At 38.9% G+C, this 19,572-nt stretch overlaps 5 protein-coding genes across 5 annotated transcripts; all 5 read left to right on the plus strand.

Annotated features, from left to right (window-relative positions):
• Nucleotides 1-528: 528 nt before the first annotated feature.
• GCK72_020774 (uncharacterized protein) lies at nucleotides 529-4,569 on the plus strand (the record flags this gene model as incomplete). The annotated part of the gene is made up of 4 exons (XM_003106561.2): nucleotides 529-600; nucleotides 650-2,093; nucleotides 2,935-3,008; nucleotides 3,058-4,569. 4 exons carry the CDS (start codon nucleotides 529-531, stop codon nucleotides 4,567-4,569), a joined length of 3,102 nt encoding a protein of 1,033 aa, XP_003106609.2.
• Nucleotides 4,570-5,425: 856 nt separating this feature from the next.
• GCK72_020775 (uncharacterized protein) lies at nucleotides 5,426-7,061 on the plus strand (the record flags this gene model as incomplete). Its single annotated transcript, XM_003106514.2, has 2 exons — nucleotides 5,426-5,497; nucleotides 5,547-7,061. The coding sequence occupies 2 exons, from the start codon at nucleotides 5,426-5,428 to the stop codon at nucleotides 7,059-7,061; spliced, it is 1,587 nt and encodes a 528-aa protein (XP_003106562.2).
• Nucleotides 7,062-8,025: 964 nt separating this feature from the next.
• GCK72_020776 (uncharacterized protein) lies at nucleotides 8,026-9,586 on the plus strand (the record flags this gene model as incomplete). Its single annotated transcript, XM_003106302.2, has 2 exons — nucleotides 8,026-8,097; nucleotides 8,147-9,586. The coding sequence occupies 2 exons, from the start codon at nucleotides 8,026-8,028 to the stop codon at nucleotides 9,584-9,586; spliced, it is 1,512 nt and encodes a 503-aa protein (XP_003106350.2).
• A 735-nt stretch (nucleotides 9,587-10,321) lies between these two features.
• On the plus strand, nucleotides 10,322-14,993 carry GCK72_020777 (uncharacterized protein; the record flags this gene model as incomplete). The annotated part of the gene is made up of 4 exons (XM_003106467.2): nucleotides 10,322-10,393; nucleotides 10,446-11,940; nucleotides 13,312-13,376; nucleotides 13,428-14,993. 4 exons carry the CDS (start codon nucleotides 10,322-10,324, stop codon nucleotides 14,991-14,993), a joined length of 3,198 nt encoding a protein of 1,065 aa, XP_003106515.2.
• Nucleotides 14,994-15,864: 871 nt separating this feature from the next.
• GCK72_020778 (uncharacterized protein) lies at nucleotides 15,865-17,956 on the plus strand (the record flags this gene model as incomplete). The annotated part of the gene is made up of 2 exons (XM_003106423.2): nucleotides 15,865-15,969; nucleotides 16,313-17,956. 2 exons carry the CDS (start codon nucleotides 15,865-15,867, stop codon nucleotides 17,954-17,956), a joined length of 1,749 nt encoding a protein of 582 aa, XP_003106471.2.
• Nucleotides 17,957-19,572: the final 1,616 nt, after the last annotated feature.

Raw genomic sequence — 19,572 nt, forward strand, 5'->3', positions numbered from 1 at the left:
ACGGACTTTGAAAAACCAAACTTTTCACGGGCCGGGCCGGGCCGAATCGAAATTTTGCTGGGCACAGGGTTTAAAATTCAAAAAAAAATTTGAACAAAAAGAAGTGTTTTCAATTTTTTACTATTCTTCAGAATTCAATCAAAACCTAGTCATGTACCAGAAAATTAGATTTTTTAATGTAAAGTTTTTTTAATTCAACAAATTTGGTGAAAAACTATGTACCGTCTTCTGTAACCGGGCCAAGCTGAACCGGGCAGAAATTCGACAAGTTTGGGAAAACTTTCACATGACCTTAACAGACAAACGTTTCAATTTCTAGACCCACCTTTTGCGGACATCGTATAGCAGATTTGATCTACGGCCGCGAATTTTTCTCTCTACTCATTTTTGTCATCATAATGTTGAAAAATATCTGTTTTTCTTCTATTTTCTCTTTTTTTTCAAGTTTGGTGTACGTTTTTCTCTGGTTTCAGTATTTTGAGAGCTTTCTTCTCTTGCATTTCTAGCACTAACTTTTTTGGTTCAGATATGGCATCGAATTCATCTCCTTCCGCTCCGAGCAGTCTAGAAAAAGTAATCCGGAAATATATTCCAAAAGAGGTAAGTTCTAAGTCAACATCTTCATTATCTGAAATTTTCTCAATTTCAGCTGATTCCTGACTCTTGGAAGTGTAACAATAGGCGACAAGAAGAGAATCTCCAGGATCTTCTCACCCAAGGTGATAACCCGCAACTTGGAATGTTCGCGTCTGCCGAAGAACTGCTCACGCAGATTGATCTCTACGTAAATTTCCCAAGATCTATGCAGTATTTCGACATGGATCCACTTGATCGAATTGAGCCAAAGCCTTATCTCCATATTAGCTTGACGAAGAATACTTTCATCTATGAGAAAGATCTTTTTAAAATCTTCAACTGTTCCCCATTTGACGGCGAGAAGCACTCAGAAGTAATGAATAAATTGAATGCTTACTGGAAAGCCACGACTGATGATAACGATCACAAGATGGTATTTTATCCGTATATCCTAGCGAAACCAGACGTTTCAAATCAGCGACCGATTTGTGCACCGATTTCAAATACTCTATGCAAAGCTTTCAATATTGAATGGGAGGAATATGTGAAAAAAGAAAAGAATAAGGATACTAATGCCGAATTGAATGAGTATTTTACATATACGAGATCAATGGCAGTCTGGATTGAATTGATTAAGAGGAACTTTAATCACCTCGTCGACAACGGTTTCATTAATTTGCCGCAACTCAATTTGTTTCCTCCAATTGATTTCAAAAAACCAAGAATCCGAGTATTCTCATTCGATGAACATCGATTTGTGGTGGTAAAGGAGTTTATTCAAATTCTAGCGGCATATCAGATGGATTGGAGTACGTACCTGGAGAGAAATGCGGAGGACGTACGGACATTATCAACATTCTCATTTGATAAAATATCCAAGAAGATTTGCCAGGATCCAGAGAATCAACTGGAATTTGTGATACTGGAAATACCTAAATTGATGTTCTCTCAAACGCCAATTCCAACTTGGGACAAGGGATACTGTATTCTTGCTGCGGATGCTCTTTATGAACTCCTCATGGATTTGATTGTGGCGAAAAAGGTGTTTCACATTTCGGAAGTTGACATTTTAGAAAAAATATGGATTCATGTCAAAAAAGTGTTCGACGCACTTAAATTTTATTTCGATTCGACGAGTGAACAGATTAATTTTCTCCATTTGAAAGATGTTGATGCCATCAAGGCAATGTGGAAACACGTCTACAACACTCACTTGAAGAGATATTATCCAAATGTGAAGCATTTTAAGAAACCGAGCCAGACGGCATTTTCGTTGGCTGGTTTGGTAGAGACACTCGAATCCTTGGGTCTGGAAAAGAGCTGCAAAGGAATCATTACGAAGTATGCGAAGCCTGTCTACATGCAGTTTGAGACGGAGACCGAGGACGGATTGTCACTATCTCAGTTGCATGTCGCGATTACTCGTTGCGAAATCAACTGGGTCGTTGGGAAAATGCCCAAGATTTCGGAGTTCATTCATAACCAGAAGTCATGCAATCGGATGAATATTGTTGGGTGTAAATCGTGTCTGTCAGAGAAGTAGGAAGCTGGGAAGAAGAAGTTAGAAGGTCAAGGATTGTAAATTGATTTCATTTTCTCATTTTTAAAGCTATTTTGTTTACTTCATTATTTTTTTGTCTTGACTATTTGGTCTCATTTTTATATGGTGAACTGCTCTGAATTTTGTTGTCAAGAATCCAATGAATTGGTTGTATTTGGAAAAAAAACACTTTTCTGCTGTATTTTGCAAGAGGATTAAACACTTTCTTTTTTTTAAATTTCAGAATATGATATTTCAGACAATTCTTAGAATCTTTCATTATTGGAGCATATGCGAAAATTGCTTTAAACGCTACAATTCCCGTTCTCCTGACTCAGAAGGAACCTAGATGGAAGAGTTTTTCAGCGCGGCCGTGTTGTCCTATCGGACAAGATTTCTATTTCTCATTTTCTCCCTTTTTTTCGAACAAACTCGTGTTGTTATTGCAAAAAAAACGGATTTTTAAAAAAGTCTGTTCGAAAAAAGTGGGAAAACAAGAAATTGAACAGAAGTCTTGTCCGAGAGGACTACGCGCTGAAAACGCTTCCATGAATTGATAATCGGGCTACTTTTTGATTTGATATTCAAGTAGATCAAATAGTTACACAAATTCACGCGAGAAAATTCTGATTTTCTAGACCCATTTCTTGGCGTTTGAAACTCTAAATAGAAAATTTGACCTACAGACTTGCCCGATTTTCTAGTCACTGTTTTTTATTGTCATCATTTTTTTCGATTTTTTTTCATTTTTCATCGTTTTTCTCAAGTTTTTAACCGTTTTCGTGTTTTCTGTAAAATATCTAATAGATTTTTTTCAGATATGACATCACCTACACCTCCTTCCCCTGCAAGCAAATTTGATAAAGAGGTCCGGACGTATGTTCCAAAGGAGGTGAGCGCCAATTAAAAATCTCAATTATTCTAACTAATTTCTTTTTCAGCTGATTTCTCCGACTTGGAAATGCCTCGGCGAAGACTTCTCTGTACAACTCAAGTCGCTCTTAGACGACGAACAATCTCAACTTGGAATGGTCGAGTCCGCCGACAGGCTAGAGGACGATATCTGTTGCTACTTCGACTTGATAAGAAGCAAATTCGAGGATCCAATCAAGAAACTCCCATACGACTACAAAAACGCTGATGAAAAGCCATGCATTTACAAAAATGATATGTATATGATGTTCAATGCAATTTTCTGTTGCCCATTTCCGAATCCATGGGTACTTGACGCGGTCAAAATGATACTGAATGCGTGTTGGAAGGAGTTTGCAAAAGGAGTCAGTGACCACGAAATGATTGTCTGCTTGCATGGCCTCGATTTATCGAAATTTGAGATGCCTCCATATACGCTCCCTGAAACACCATCTAAAAAAGATTTGGCGACTATGATAAATAAATGGAAAGTTGAAAACCGGAGTAATATCAATGAAATGGTCGATTTCATTGTGAATTATGTGAACGCATTTCTCAAAACGTATAAGGAGAAGGAAAAATCATATGAGGAGTATACTGCTGATGTCAAACAAATTATTGAATATGTTGGGTTTGTTATCCGCAAAGTTGCGAAGTTCGCCAGTGACAATGATATCCACATGCCACCGCTCCATAAACAGCTGAAGAAAAAGAAAGCAGTGATCCGAGTCTTTCAAGTAGGAAATAAGAAGTTTGTGATGGCCAAGGAGTGGAGAAAAACTTGTGAGCAACATAACATTGATATTGGAAGATTCAAAAAGGAAGTCAGTGGAATGCAGGAACTGTCAACATTGACGTATGATGAAGTGGCAAATAAGATAAAGGGCGTGGCTGAGATTGTGACGATTGAGAAGGAGCGTTTGCAGACATTTCGCCAGACACCGATACCGTATGATGGAGGATACTGTATGCTTGCCGTAGATGCTCTTTATGGACTTCTGTTGGATATGATTGTGGTAAAGAAGGTTTTCCAGACAAATGAAGAGAATCAACTTGAAAAGTTTTTCGCGTTGATGGAATTCTACTTCGATGTGAGCAGAGGTGTCTATTTTCTCTCATTCGAAAACGTTGAAGTTATCAGGACGATGTGGGAGTATTTCTACAGTCATCAGATAAAGAAATCGAATGGAAAGGTTATCAAGAAAGCAAAAACCGCTGGTTTCTCCGTTGGCGAATTGAATGAGACACTCAAGTCCTTGGAACTGTGCTTCGAAGACATTTCAAAGTATGCGGATCTCATATATCCCAAGTTGGCTAACGAGAACGGATTATCACAATATCAGCTCCACATGGCACTGATCTATTGTCAAGTCAACTGTTTCGCTCGGAAAGTTCCCAAGATTTTGGAGTTTATTCATAATCAAAACTCGTGCACGCGAATGAATATCGTTGAATGTCAGCATTGTAGTGATGAAGCGGCTGCCAAGAAGATGGAGAATTTGGAAATCGGCGGGAAGAAGAAGAATAAGAAGTGGAAGTGAGAATCTTTTCTGTTTGAAAATCTCCGTTTTCTAATTTTTATTATCTGACCTATTTTGTGTATTATTGTTCACCTCAATGTCATATGCTGTCAGTATTTTGTTGTAGAATTAACCATATCATTTTTTCTTTAAAATGAATGTGTGCTCGAAAATTGTTGATTTCATCAAATTACGGCCTTTCTTCCGAATTTAACTTTGTTAATTGAACTTTTCAGATTTGCCATCGTGATATTTCGCCCATGACTAGGGTGCCAATAATCACTGACAAGCGATAAAAATTGATGATGACTATAGGTTAAAAATCGAAATAATAAATAAATCTCGAATTTTCCCCAAAATATTACGGTAGCACTCGTTTCCAGCTGTGACGTCATTTTCCTGGCGAAATAACTCGACGGTCGAGTTGGCGTATCTAGGCCAGGACTGTCTTCTATTCAGATTTTCAAAATTATTCAATTCCTAGACTTACTTTCTTGTGCTCCAATATTTTTTGATCTACGGGCGCTGGCACATTTATGGTCACACTTTTATTGTCATCATCTCTTTCGGAATACTCATTTTTTCTCAATTTTTTTCAATTTTTCTGGAGTTTCCAGTTTTCATGTTTTCCTTCCCTCCAAATTGCCCCCTTCCCCTGAGCACTGCACCAAATTTTCGATTTTTTCATTTTTCATCGTTTGTCTTGAGGTTTTGAACCGTTTTTTTCTAGTTTGACCTACAGACTTGCCCGCTTTTCTAGTCACTGTTTTTTATTGTCATCATCATTTTTCATTTTTTCTCTCATTTTTCATCGTTTTTCTTGTGTTTTTAACCGTTTTCATGTTTTCTGTCCAATATCCAATCGATTTTTTCAGAGATGACATCTCCTGCACCTCCTACCCCTGTAAGCGAATTTGAAGATACAATCCGGCAGTATATTCCAGAGGAGGTGAGCGCCAATTGACCATCTCAATTATTCTAACTAATTTCTTTTTTAGCTGATTTCTCCGACTTGGAAATGCCTCGGCGAAGACTTCTCTGTACAACTCCAGTCGCTCTTAGCCGACGAACAATCTCAACTTGGAATGGTCGAGTCCGCCGAAAGACTAGAGGACGATATCTGTTCCTACTTCGGCTTGCCAAGAAGAAAATTCGAGGATCCATTCAAGAAACTCCCATACGACTACAAAAACGCTGATGAAAAGCCATGCATTTACAAAAGTGATATGTATAAGATGTTCAATGCAAGTTACTGTTGCCCATTTTCGAATCCATTGGTACCCCGAGCGGTCAAAATGATACTGAATGTGTGTTGGATATTTTTTCAAAAAGGAGTCAGTGACAACGAAATGATTGTCTGCTCGTGTGGCCCGGATTTTTCGGAATTTGAGATGCCTCCATATACGCTCCCTGAAACGCCGTCTGAAAATGATTTGGCGACTATGATAAATGAATGGAAAGTTAAAAACCGGAGTGATATCAATGAAATGGTCGATTTCATTGTGCATTATGTGGACGCATTTCTCGAAACGTTTAAGGAGAAGAAAAAATCAATTGAGGAGTATACTGTTGATATCAAACAAATTATTGAATATGTTGGGTTTGTTATCGGCAAAGTTGCGAAGTTCGCCAGTGACAATGATATCCACATGCCACCGCTCCATGCAATGCAGAAGAAGAAGAAAGCAGTGATCCGAGTCTTTCAAGTAGGAAATAAGAAGTTTGTGATGGCCGAGGAGTTGAGAAAAACTTGTGAGCAACATAACATTGATATTGGAAGATTCAAAAAGGAAGTCAGTGGAATGCAGGAACTGTCAACATTGACGTATGATCAAGTGGCAAATAAGATAAAGGGCGTGGCCGAGATTGTGACGATTGAGAAGGAGCGTTTGCAGACGTTTGGCCAAACACCGATACGATATGACGGAGGACACTGTATCCTTTCCGTAGATGCTCTTTATGAACTTCTGTTGGATATGATTGTGGTAAAGAAGGTTTTCCAGACAAATGAAGAGAACCAACTCGAAAAGTTTTTCTTGTTGATGGAATTCTACTTCGATGTGAGCAGAGGTGTCTATTTTCTCTCATTCGAAAACGTTGAAGTTATCTGGACGATGTGGGAGTATTTCTACAGTCATCAGATGAAGAAATCGAATGGAAAGGTTATCAAGAAAGCAAAAACCGCTGGTTTCTCCGTTGGCGAATTGAATGAGACACTCAAGTCCTTGGAACTGTGCTTCGAAGACATTTCAAAGTATGCTGATCTCATATATCCCAAGTTGGCTACTGTCGAGAACGGATTATCACTATATCAGCTTCACATGGCAGTGATCTATTGTCAAATCAACTGTTTCGCTCGGAAAGTTCCCAAGATTTTGGAGTTTATTCATAATCAAAACTCGTGCAACCGAATGAATATCGTTGAATGTCAGCATTGTAGTGATGAAGCGGCTGCCAAGAAGATGGAGAATTTGGAAATCGGCGGGAAGAAGAAGAATAAGAAGAAGAAGTGAGAACTTCTTCTGTTTGAAAATCTCCGTTTTATCATACTCATTATTTCCTCCTCTGACTTATTTTGTATATTATGATTCACCTCAATGTCTACAGTTTTATTATTTTTTCCTCAAAATGAATGTGTTCTCGAAAATTGTCGGTTTTATCAAATTACGGTATCTTTTCCAAATTGAATTTTCGTTTTTACGGAACTTTTCAGATTTGTTGTCAGATTTGAAGATTGTAAAACAGAAAAATGTTATTGAAACCTGAATAAAAGACGGTCCTGGCCTAGAATACGTCAACTCGGCCATCAAGATATTTTGCCACGAAAATGGCTGGACCGTAATATTTTGGAGAACATTTTTTGGAAAAAGGAAAAATCACTGAAAATTGATAAATAATTGATAATGAAAATTTCAAATTTCCCCTCAAAATCTTACTTTAGCACCCGTTTCCAGTTGTAGCAAAATATCACGATGGCCGAGTTGACGGATTATATGCCTGTTATTAAGATTTTCATAATAATCCAATTCCTAGACTTACTTTCTTGTATTCCACTTTTTGATCTACCGGCGCTGGCACATTTATCGTCACACTTTATTTGTCATCATCTCTTTCGGAACACTCATTTTTTCTCATTTTTTCTCAATATTTCTGGAGTTTCAGAAAGGTATCGTTGACAGTAGTCCTCTCGGACATTATGCCGAGCTGGAAAAATGTCTCCTAATTTGTGAATTGCTACTCTAGTGGTTCAAATAGTTACAAAGATTCACGCTAGAATTTTTCTTGATTTTCTAGACCCATTTCTTGACATCACCGAGCGTGAATTGTATATTTGACCTACAGACTTGCCCGCTTTTCTAGTCACTGTTATTTATTGTCATCATCATTTTTGATTTTTTCTCTCCTTTTTCATTGTTTTTCTTGAGTTTTTAACCGTTTTCATGTTTTCTGTCTAATATCCAATCGATTTTTTCAGAGATGACATCTCCTGCACCTCCTACCCCTGTAAGCGAATTTGAAGATACAATCCGGCAGTATATTCCAGAGGAGGTGAGCGCCAATTGACCATCTCAATTATTCTAACTAATTTCTTTTTCAGCTGATTTCTCCGACTTGGAAATGCCTCGGCGAAGACTTCTCTGTACAACTCCAGTCGCTCTTAGCCGACGAACAATCTCAACTTGGAATGGTCGAGTCCGCCGAAAGACTAGAGGACGATATCTGTTCCTACTTCGGCTTGCCAAGAAGAAAATTCGAGGATCCATTCAAGAAACTCCCATACGACTACAAAAACGCTGATAAAAAGACGTGCATTTACAAAAGTGATATGTATAAGATGTTCATTGCTGCAAGTTTGTGTTGCCCACTTAACTCATGGGTACGCGAAGTGGTCCGAGTGATACTGGATGAGTATTGGAAGAGGTTTAAAGCTGAAACCAGTGACCACGAAATGATTGTCTGCTCGCGTGGCCCGAATTTTTTGAATTGGAAAGTCCAAAACGAGAAAAAAGTCAATGTTTTGACAAAATACAATGTGCAACACGCGAACGAATATCTCGAAGCGTATAAGAAGATGAAACCGGATGAGGATCATACTGCTGATACCGAACTAGCTATTGAATATATTGGATTTGTTATGGGGAGAGTTGCGATGTTCACCAGAGACAATGATATCCACATGCCACCCTTCCATGTAATGCAGAAGAAGAAGAAAGCAGTGATCCGAGTCTTTCAAGTGGGAAATAAGAAGTTTGTGATGGCCGAGGAGTGGAGAAAAACTTGTGAGCAACGCGATATCGATATCAGATGGCTCAAAAAGGAATTCAGTGGAATGCCGGAACTGTCAACATTTACGTATGATAAAGTGGCAGATACGATAAAGGGCGTGGCCGAGATTGTGACGATTGAGAAGGAGCGTTTGCAGACATTTCGCCAGACACCGATACCGTATGATGGAGGGTCTTGTATCCTTGCCGTAGATGCTCTTTATGAACTTCTGTTGGATATGATTGTGGTAAAGAAGGTTTTCCAGACAAATGAAGAGAATCACCTCGAAAAGTTTTTCGCGTTGATGGAATTCTATTTCGATGTGAGCAGAGGTGTCTATTTTCTCTCATTTGAAAACGTTGAAGTTATCTGGACGATGTGGGAGTATTTCTACAGTCATCAGATGAAGAAATCGAATGGAAAGGTTATCAAGAAAGCAAAAACCGCTGGTTTCTTTGTTGGCGAATTGAATGAGACACTCAAGTCCTTGGAACTGTGCTTCGAAGACATTTCAAAGTATGCGGATCTCATATATCCCAAGTTGGCTAACGAGAACGGATTATCACTATATCAGCTTCAAATGGCAGTGATCTATTGTCAAATCAACTGTTTCGCTCGGAAAGTTCCCAAGATTTTGGAGTTTATTCATAATCAAAACTCGTGCAACCGAATGAATATCGTTGAATGTCAGCATTGTAGTGATGAAGCGGCCGTCAAAAAGATGGAGAATTTGGAAATCGGCGGGAAGAAGAAGAATAAGAAGAAGAAGTGAGAACTTCTTCTGTTTGAAAATCTCCGTTTTATCATTCTCATTTTTTGACCTATTTTGTGTATTATTGTTCACCTCAATGTCATATGCTGTCAGTATTTTGTTGTAGAATTAACCATATCATTTTTTCTTTAAAATGAATGTGTGCTCGAAAATTGTCGGTTTTATCAAATTACGGTATTTCTTTTGAATTGAATTTTCGGTTTTACGGAACTTTTTAGATTTAAGATTGTAAAACAGAAAAATTTTATTGCAACCTGAATAAAAGACGGTCCTGGCCTAGAATACGTCAACTCGGCCATCGAGATATTTCACCACGAAAATGGCGACGCAGCTGGAAACGAGTGCTACCGTAATATTTTGGAAAATGTAAAAATTACTGAAAATTGATAAAAATTGATAATGAAAATTTCAAATTTCCCCTCAAAATATTACTTTAGCACCCGTTTCCAGTTGTAGCAAAATATCACGATGGCCGAGTTGACGGATTTTAGGCCTGTTATTAAGATTTTCATAATAATCCAATTTCTAGACATACTTTCTTGTGTTCCACTTTTTGATCTACCGGCGCTGGCACATTTATCGTCACACTTGTTTTGTCATCATCTCTTTCGGAATACTCATTTTTTCTCATTTTTTTTCTGGAGTTTTCGAACAGTTTTCATGTTTTCCTTCCGTTCAAGTAGTCCCTCGTTTTCTCCGATTTCTATTATAGCTCCAATGTTTTGTGTTTCAGATATGGCATCGAATTCACCTCCTTCCGCTCCAATCATTTTTGAGAAAGAACTCCGAAAGTATATTCCAAAAGAGGTGAGTTCTAATTCAACATCTTCATCTAATTTTTAATTATTCTCACTTTCAGCTGATTCCCGACACCTGGAAGTACAACGAAGAGGATCCAGACAGCCTCCAGAATCTTCTCAAGAATCCTCAACTCGGAATGTTTGAGTCTGCCAAAGAACTACTGACAGATATCAACCTCTCCGCGAATATTCCAAAATTTATCGAGTATTTCGGCATGAAGGACCTCGATGAGTTTCAGGAGGGTATCGTTGACAAATGCGATGTATACAACGTCTTCGATGCCTGCCCGTTAGAAGGAGGACAACGACACATTGCCTGGATGATTCTGGAGCTCTGCTGGAAACACGTGAAAGATATAAGTCGTAAAGAGGGGGCGCTAGTCTTGCGCGACTCGGAACCACCCTCCTTGTTAAATGTTCGACCCTTCAATATTAAATACCGCACCTTCAACGGATTCTTATCGCGTTGGAGGATGGACTCAGATAAAATATTGAAAGGACTCGGTGAGCAGACGTCAGTTTTGGAGCGGTTCCTTGGTGACTTTCCAGAAGACGACCCAAAGCATCATAAAAAACAATTTACAATATGCAAAGATTATGCTGAAGCTGTTATGGATTGCGCTTCGAAGTGTGGCAAGCCACCAACTACATGGTTCATTGGGGAGAAGAGAGCACCAATCCGAATATTCTCATTCGATGGAAATACATTTGTGATGGCTCATGAATTGCTCAAAACTCTCAAGGAAAATGTCGGGAATGCGGGAGAAATTGAGCAGGAAATACTTGGAATGCCGAAATTGTCAACATTCACTGAGAAAGAAGTCGACAAACTTAGTGTAGAGTTATGGAATGAACTGGAATTTCGTGAAGTTCACGTCGTCCAATTGATGTTCCGTCAGACTCCGATTCCGACTTATTACGAAGGATACTGTACCCTTGCAGTGGATGTTCTCTACGAACTCCTTGTGGATATGATTGTGGCGAAGAAGGTGTTTCATACATTTCAACCTGACATCTGGCCTTGTATCATAAAGTTTTTCGAGGGAATGGAATTCTACTTCGACCCGACCAGAAGGATCTACTTTCTCGATTCCAAAGACGTTGATGCTATCAAGAAGATGTGGGAGTACGTCTACAATACTAAATTGAGAAAGCATTATCCAAATGTGAAGCACTTTCCAAGAACGAAAAAGACAGAATTTCGGTTTGAGGAATTGGAAAAAACACTCGAATACTTGAATTTGAAAAAGAGTTGCGAAGGAATCGAGAAGTATGCGAGGCCGGTCTATGACCAGTTTCATGTTTATCGCCGGTGTGACAGCGAGGCGGAGGAGAGATTGTTTCTATCTGAGTTGCATGTCGCGGTTACTCGTTGCCAAATCAATTATGTCGTTGAGAAAGTGCCCAGTCTTTTGAAGTTCATCAAGAAGCAGGGAGCGCTTCGTCGGATGAATATTGTTGAGTTGAGGACTGAACAAGAGCAAGAGCAAGAAGATGAGCAAGAAGGTGAGCAAGAGGACGAGCAAGAGGACGAGGAGTTGGAAGATGAAGCAAGTGTGTCGGAGGAATCGTGAGAAGGTCGTATTTAATTACTATTGCTATCTATTTCATCATCCTTATTGTTCTCTCGTCTTGATTATTTTGTCCTATTTGTTGTCTGTAGAATGAACAGGTTGTGGTTGCCATCCAAGGTGTTATCGATAATGGGAACTGTCCCGTATTAGAACCGCCCTGATCAGAAGTGACCGAATCAGAACTACCAAATTGAGCTTGTTCTGATGCATACCAGTTCTGATTCGGACAAAAGTCGGAAGTCGCAAATGAAATTCCTCTAAAAATCGATGAAAATCGGTTGAAAATGGCAAAAACCGTGATATTTTTAATGATTTTTGACTCAAAATGTCTGAAGAGAGTGGAAAGTTGTAAAAAGTCAAAAAATTAGAAGGAAAAATCGGAATTTTTCATTATTTTTAGGGTTTTCAGCACTTTTTCAATGGAACGGACCAGAGTTGCGCGGAATTCCGACTTCCGACTTCCGACTTCCGGGCATTTTTTCACTTCCGACTTCCGACTTCCGGCTTCCGTTTTGAAAATTTTACTTCCGACATCCGACTTCCGACTTCCGGATTTGGAGTTTCATTTCCGACTTCCGTCATTTCATAAGAGTGGAGATTAGGAAAAGTATATTCCTCAGAAATACAAGGAAAAATGGTCTAAAAGGACACAAAATAGGCTTTTCTTCAGCCAAAAACTAGTCTCTCACTGATTTTTGTGAATTTCATGATATTTTCTTTTGGAGTTTTTAAATCTTTGCAAAGAAATCTACTTCCGACTTCCGGGCATTTTTTCACTTCCGAATTCCGACTTCCGACTTCTGTTTTCAAAATTTTACTTCCGAATTCCGACTTCCGACTTCCGGATTTGGGATTTTACTTCGGACTTCCGACTTCCGGATTTGAAAAAATCACTTCCGCGCAACTCTGGAACGGACATTTGGAAATGCTAAAAATACTGCAAAATTTAGTATTTTTAGTGGAAAAACACAATTGTTAAAGAGTTTTCACTCTGTGTGTTCGTAATTCCGGATGTCCATCAAGTTCCCGTACTAGACATCCCGACTCACAGACACACAGAACCGACTGGCATTTTTCCTCAAAATAACTCGTTTTCCAGTGGAATTCAGAAGATTCTGATTACGGAAATGTTGAAGTTAATGGCAAAAGTTAAACAAAGAAATTTCAAAAGATTTTTAGACCCACTTTTGGTCACCAAATTGCCGATTTGATCTTCAGGCGCTCTTTTCTCTCAAGTTGTTTTTTTGTCATCTTTACTCTTGCAATAACTCATTTTCTTCTTTTTCACTCTTTTTTTAGTTCTTTAATTGTTTTTCTTGTTTTCAAAAACGTCTAACCCAATTAATTCCAGATATGGCATCTCCACCTCCTCCAAGCTATCTAGAAACAACAATTCGGAAATGTATTCCAAAAGAAGTGAGTTTTCTGATTCAACCATCCTTTAACTAAATTCCCTATTATTTTCAGCTAATTCCCGATAGCTGGAAGTGCGACAATCAAATCGACCATAAATCAAACATCGCCTCTTTTCTGGAAGCGGGGAAAAAGCAACTTGAAATGTTCGAGTCCTCCGAGAAGCTATACGAGAACGTCATCCAGTACATGGACTTCCCGAAGAACGAGGAGCACTTCAAAATGAGTCGAAGCACACGTGTGGAGCGATTTCCTTCCCTCCCGAAAAGCATCAAGGGACAATGGTGTATGTATAAAAATGATCTATACAAGTTGTTCGATCATCATAAACTTTCGCCACTTCAACCGACCACTTCGAAGTTGGCGGAGACGATTCTGGAGGACTGCTGGGAAAAGTTGAGAGTTGAGAAGCATCACGAAATGATTGCAAGTCAGAATGAACCAATGGTGCCGACTTTTGGAGACGCCCAACGTGCGGCTCTCTTTGAACCCTTTTCGAGTGATCTCATGGATCACCAAATTCATTGGAGAGAGATAGCAAATGTATCAAGTGTAATAGATTCCATCGCTTTCGATTCGATGGAGAAACATTCTGGAGAATTATCGAATTCAGAAGCCGGAAAAGTCATTGTATGGGTTGGATTAATTATCAGAAAAGCCGAAATGTTTGCCAAGAGGGGACTCATCCACTTGCCACCACTCAATTCGGTTGCTCCGTCAAGGGAAGTCATCCGATTATTCTCGAGTGACAAGAATCTTTTTGTGATGACTCATGATTTGATCGAAATTCTACAGAGACATGGTGTGGATTCCGTAGTATTGGATAAACTGATTCCAGACTATCTTAGAAAGGAGAAACTGTCAACATTATCCTACGGAGACGCGTTGAAAGTGTTGCTGGGGATCGGCAATAAAGAATTGATGAATCTGGAATTTGCTAAAATGAAGAGTGATCTGTTGATGTTCGCCCAGACACCGATTCCAACTCATTATGGAGGATACTGTATCTTTGCAGTGGATGCACTCTATGAACTTCTGATGGATATGATTGTGGCAAAAAAGGTGTTCCATAACTTTGAAGAGAAGGATTGGGAGGAAGTCAATAAGTTCTTCGAGTCTATAAAATCTCATTTCGATATCAATAGAGGTATCTACTTTATCGATTCAAAGGAGGTGGGGGATATCAAGAAGGAGTGGGAGGAGTTTTACAATGAGCACTTGAAGCGAGACTCCAAACTCATTCAACTGAAAAAAGGTCAATTTTTGGTGAACGACTTCACGACGGCACTGAAATCTTTGAAACTGGATAAGTGCTTTGGAGACATTGTCGAGTATGCATATATCATCTTCGCAAAACTGGAAAAGAAATCACCAAGTGCCATGCATGTAGCAATTGCACACTGTCAAATCAACTGTCTTGCTCGAAAAGTGCCCTGGATTCTGGAGTTTATTGAGAAGCAGAACTCACGCAATCGGATGAATATTGTGGATGTTGCTGTTCGTCAAGAAGAATTCGATGTGAACAAGTTGGCGGCAGAGTTGGAACAGATGGGAACAAGCGAGAAGAAACAAGAGGTGAAAGGAAATGTGACGACAAAGAAGAATACGAAAAAGAAGTGAGAAAATCAATAAATCTGTTAAATTTTTTCCACATTTTTTTCCGATTGTTAATTTCCAAACTTATTTTTCCAGTAACCAGTCGTTGAATAAATCAGATGATGTTGGGAAAACTATTTGGGGTTCAAAATAGATTTAGACTTGAATTTATAAGAGTTATAAAAAATTCGTAGGTTGAATCGGATCTTCAAAGTAATTGTAATAAAACTATGGAAGAATTATGAAAACTTACTCAAAATAAAGAAATACTGACTTTTTGTATGCCATAAAGAGATGTCTGTATGCCTATAAGCCCGCCTACCTCCCACAGTAAATATGGCGACTGACGGAACCCGTGAGATGTCGAGCACATTGCTAGAGGTGAGTATATATATATATGAATTGTCGATTCATATATAAATGTGTAGGAGTACACGAGACAGGATATTCAGCGATGAGCATCTAACAACTGGAGGAGGAGTCCTGGAGGAGCACAGGGTCGGAGGATGAGCCCACAAGGAGCCGAGAACTTGAGGATTAGTCTACCAGGAGCCCATTTCTCCAGACTCACAAATTTAAAATATTGTTCGGAGTAGATCAAATTCTTTTTAAAAACAAATTTTCCTAGACCCACTTCTTCGTGTCGCCGAACGTCCGAGTTGATCTACGCGCGCGGATTTCTCTCTTCAGTGTTGTTTTTGTCATCATTTTTCCTCATTTTTCTCATTTTTCTTGAGTTTTCATGTTGTTTTGTTTGTTTTCTTTTTTTGTAGCCGTTTTTTTTCGAATTTTTTCTGTTTTTTCTATGCTTTTACGTGGTTTTTCTACGTTTCCTCGTCTTTTCAGAGCATTTTTCCCTCGATTTCTCCAATTTTCAACGACTATTTTTCCAGCCATGGCATCGAAAGCACCTCCTCTTCCTTCTTCCCCACCTCCTCCTTATACTCCTCGTCGTGAAAGATATCTAGAAACATCAATCCGGAAATGCATTCCAAAAGAGGTGAGTTCTAATTCAATATCTCAGAATGCGACTTAAATCACTGGAAAGCTGAGAAAACGCTGATTTCAAATATATATTAAGTTTTTGCCCTTGAAGCTTTTGTTTTCGAGAAAAACGAGGTCAAAATTGGGACCGCTGCCAGACGGGCGTGTAGAAAACATCAGAGGTCCAAACTTTGACCTGGTTTTTCTCGAATACCAGGCGTCGAGAGTGAAAACTAGATATATATATTTTGAATCAGAGTGATTTTAGCTTTCCAATAATATATCCCACGTCCCATATCTCCACGGTCACTTGGTGCCCTTCCCTAGTCAATTCTTTAACAATTTTCTCTCTATTTCAGCTAATTCCTGAGACTTGGAAATTCATGACATATCCAAGCGACAAACCTGAATTTACACTTAACATCGAGTCCCTCTTCTCCCAAGGACAACCACAACTTGGAATGTTCGAGTCCGCCAAGGAGTTAGGCGACACTGTTGCCCAGTACATGGAGTTCCCGAAGAACAAGGAGCACTTCAAAAAGAGCCGAACCACACGCATCGAACGATTCCCCGAATTTCCCAAAAGCCTGACGGGAAAGTGGTGCATGTATACAAACGATCTATACAAAGTCTTCGACTATCACAAATACTCTACACTTAGAGTGGATACAAATGGGTTGGCTGAGGTGGTGCTGGAGGATATGTGGGACGAACTTCGAATTGAGAAGCATCACACAATGTTTGTATGTCCACATGAACCACTGCCACCGACTTTCGACAATGCACATCGGGGAATTCTTCTTGCTGACCTGATGGCTAAAGGTAGCACTGTACCTTTGAATGCCAAGATTGATTGGATGTGGTTGGCGAAGACAGGGGAAAATGATATGACTACTGCTATTCTCGAATCGATGGGCAAGCATGTCGCAAACTTTCCGTATGTGGACAATAAAGAAGCCCAAAAAATAGTCTCATGGGTTGGATATGTTTTGGGTGAAGCTACCGTGTTCATCCAAAAATTAGGAATCCACTTGCCACCGGCGACTTCGCTTGCTCCACCAGACGATAAACCGACACCAGTGATTCGACTATTCTCAAGTGACAGCAAATCATTTGTGTTTGCTCAGGATTTTCAAGACATTCTATTCGAATATAATACTCTTTCCCCCGAATATATAAAATCGATTAGTAAATTAATCGGAATGAAAACAATGTCAACATTGTCCTACGAAGAAGTCATGGAAATGGTGGAGAAAGTGGGAAATCCCGATTTGAAAAAGCTGGAGTTTGCTAAGATGAAGAATGATCTCTTGATGTTCACTCAGACTCCGATTCCAACTTATCATAGTAGATTCTGTAGCCTTGCTGCGGATGCTCTCTACGAACTTCTGATGGATATTATTGTGGCGAAGAAGGTATTTCATACATTTCAAGAGAAGGATTGGAATAAAATCAATGAGTTCTTCGAGTCTATAAAATCTCACTTCGACATCGATAGAGACATCTACTTTATAGATTTTGAGGAGGTGGAGAATATCAAGAAAAAGTGGGAGAAGTTCTACATTGACCACTTGAAGCGAGACTCCAAACTCATCCAACTCAAAAAAGATAAATTTGATGTGAACGGCTTGATAAGAACACTCAAATTCCTGAAATTGGATAAATGCTTTGGAGACATTGTGGAATATGCGCATCCTATCTTCACAGAAATGGAGAACCTGAAACTGAACGGCAAGATTTGGACATCCCCTCATTATCTCTATGTAGCAATTGCACAATGTCAAATGAACTGTCTCGCTCGGAAGGTGCCCTGGATTCTGGAGTTCTTTGAGAAGCAAAATTCGTGCAACCGAATGAACATTATGAATATTTCTACCGGTCAAGGAGATATCGATTTGGACAAGTTGGTGGCGGAGTTGGAACAGATGGGAACGAGTGATAAGAAGCAAGGAGCTAAAGGGAATGTGGCTAACAAGAAGAACAAGAATAATAAAAAGAAGTAAATTTGCCCATTCATTCTATTCATTTTCCTATTTTCCTCATTATTTTCCCTTCCGCCGTATTTATATTGTCAGTAATCTTTTGTTGAATGAATTCTCGTATCATCACTTCAATGGTTAGAAAGTGAATATGAATTAGAAAAATACTTTTTCAATATTTTCGAAAAGTCTAAAGGAATCAGCTTTTCTGTCCGTCAATCCAATTATATCAATCAAACAATTTTCATCGCCTCCGGTGTTCGAACCTCCAACTAATTGTAGTCGACGTTGCTTATCTTGCTAGATCGGCGCTCCGACCTTGATCATTATACGGGAAAAATACATGTTCTCTGTGAGCCTATTGGAAAAGAAACTCAAACGATTGAAACTTGATAAGTGCCTTGAAAACATTGGACAATACGCGTATCCCACTTATCTGAAGCTGAAAGAAAAGTCGTTATCATTGATTAACCTGCATATAGCTGTTGCACGGTGCCAAGTCAACAGTCTTTGGATGAAGTCCTCGAGGGCGTGGCCAAGTTGTAGACGAGCAAGAAGAAGAAAAATAAGAATAAGAAGCTGGGGAAGAAGTAAGAATATTAAGGAAGAAATCTGTTAATTTTGTCTCATTTTTGTATTTCGCCATATCTTTTCTATTGATAGTTGTATCACTTATGTTGTCAAGAATCCGAATGAATTGATTGTATTGATTTCGTGACGTCAAATATTTTCATTTCGAAATGAAATATTCGGCTCTGTTCCAAAATCGAAGGCCCGTGAAAAAATTGGAGGCCCATGGTTGATAGAGAATGTGTTCGTTTATAAATGATGAATAATTACCCTAGAAACAGCTGAAGTAGAACTTCTCCTGTTTTTGGATATTTTTATGAAATTCTGATATATGAAAAGAAATTATTCTGTTTTTAAAAACTTCAGCCCGGATAAGTATAGACCTCACGCAGCGTAACTGACCGTGTCTAACCGGAACCGACACAGATAAGAATGGTGGGGGAAGTTAATTGAAAAGAAATTATTCTGTTTTTGGATATTTCTATGAAATTCTGATATATGAAAAGAAATTATTCTGTTTTTGGATATTTTTATGAAATTCTGATATCTTTACTAATAATATTCAGCAGATCCGTTTGTCTGTCCGTTTGTCGCCGACTCTAGCACCTTCTGTACTGAACCGTTTTCAATGAAATTTACACAGATCGATTGGAAATTTGTCCCGGATGATGCCCGTCTATTTTTTTAGTTAAAATAGTTCTAAATTAGGTCACTACGTGAGAAAAAGTGGTTTTCAAGCCTTTCAGTTGCTTTCATTTCCGAAATAGGGAAATAGGAGTTCACGGGGAAAATAGTTATAGAACTTTTTCATTCTTCAAATGAATTCATTTCTTCAAATTGTCAGGAAAAATGCGTGGGTTAAAAAAATTTTTTTTGGTTCTATTCCAGGTTAGATATCCTTTGAAAACTTGAACGTTCCATGAAACACTTAAGACGTCCCTTTTTTCCATAACTTTAAGCTAGATGCTGGATGTCTCTGTGTTAAGGAATCCACTACTTCCCGGGTGCTGAGCCATTATCATGTCAAGATTCAAGGACGTTTTTGTTTTTAGGCAATCACTACTTCCAGG

Source organism: Caenorhabditis remanei, chromosome V, assembly GCF_010183535.1.
Source record: "Caenorhabditis remanei strain PX506 chromosome V, whole genome shotgun sequence".
Lineage (NCBI taxonomy): Eukaryota > Metazoa > Nematoda > Chromadorea > Rhabditida > Rhabditidae > Caenorhabditis > Caenorhabditis remanei.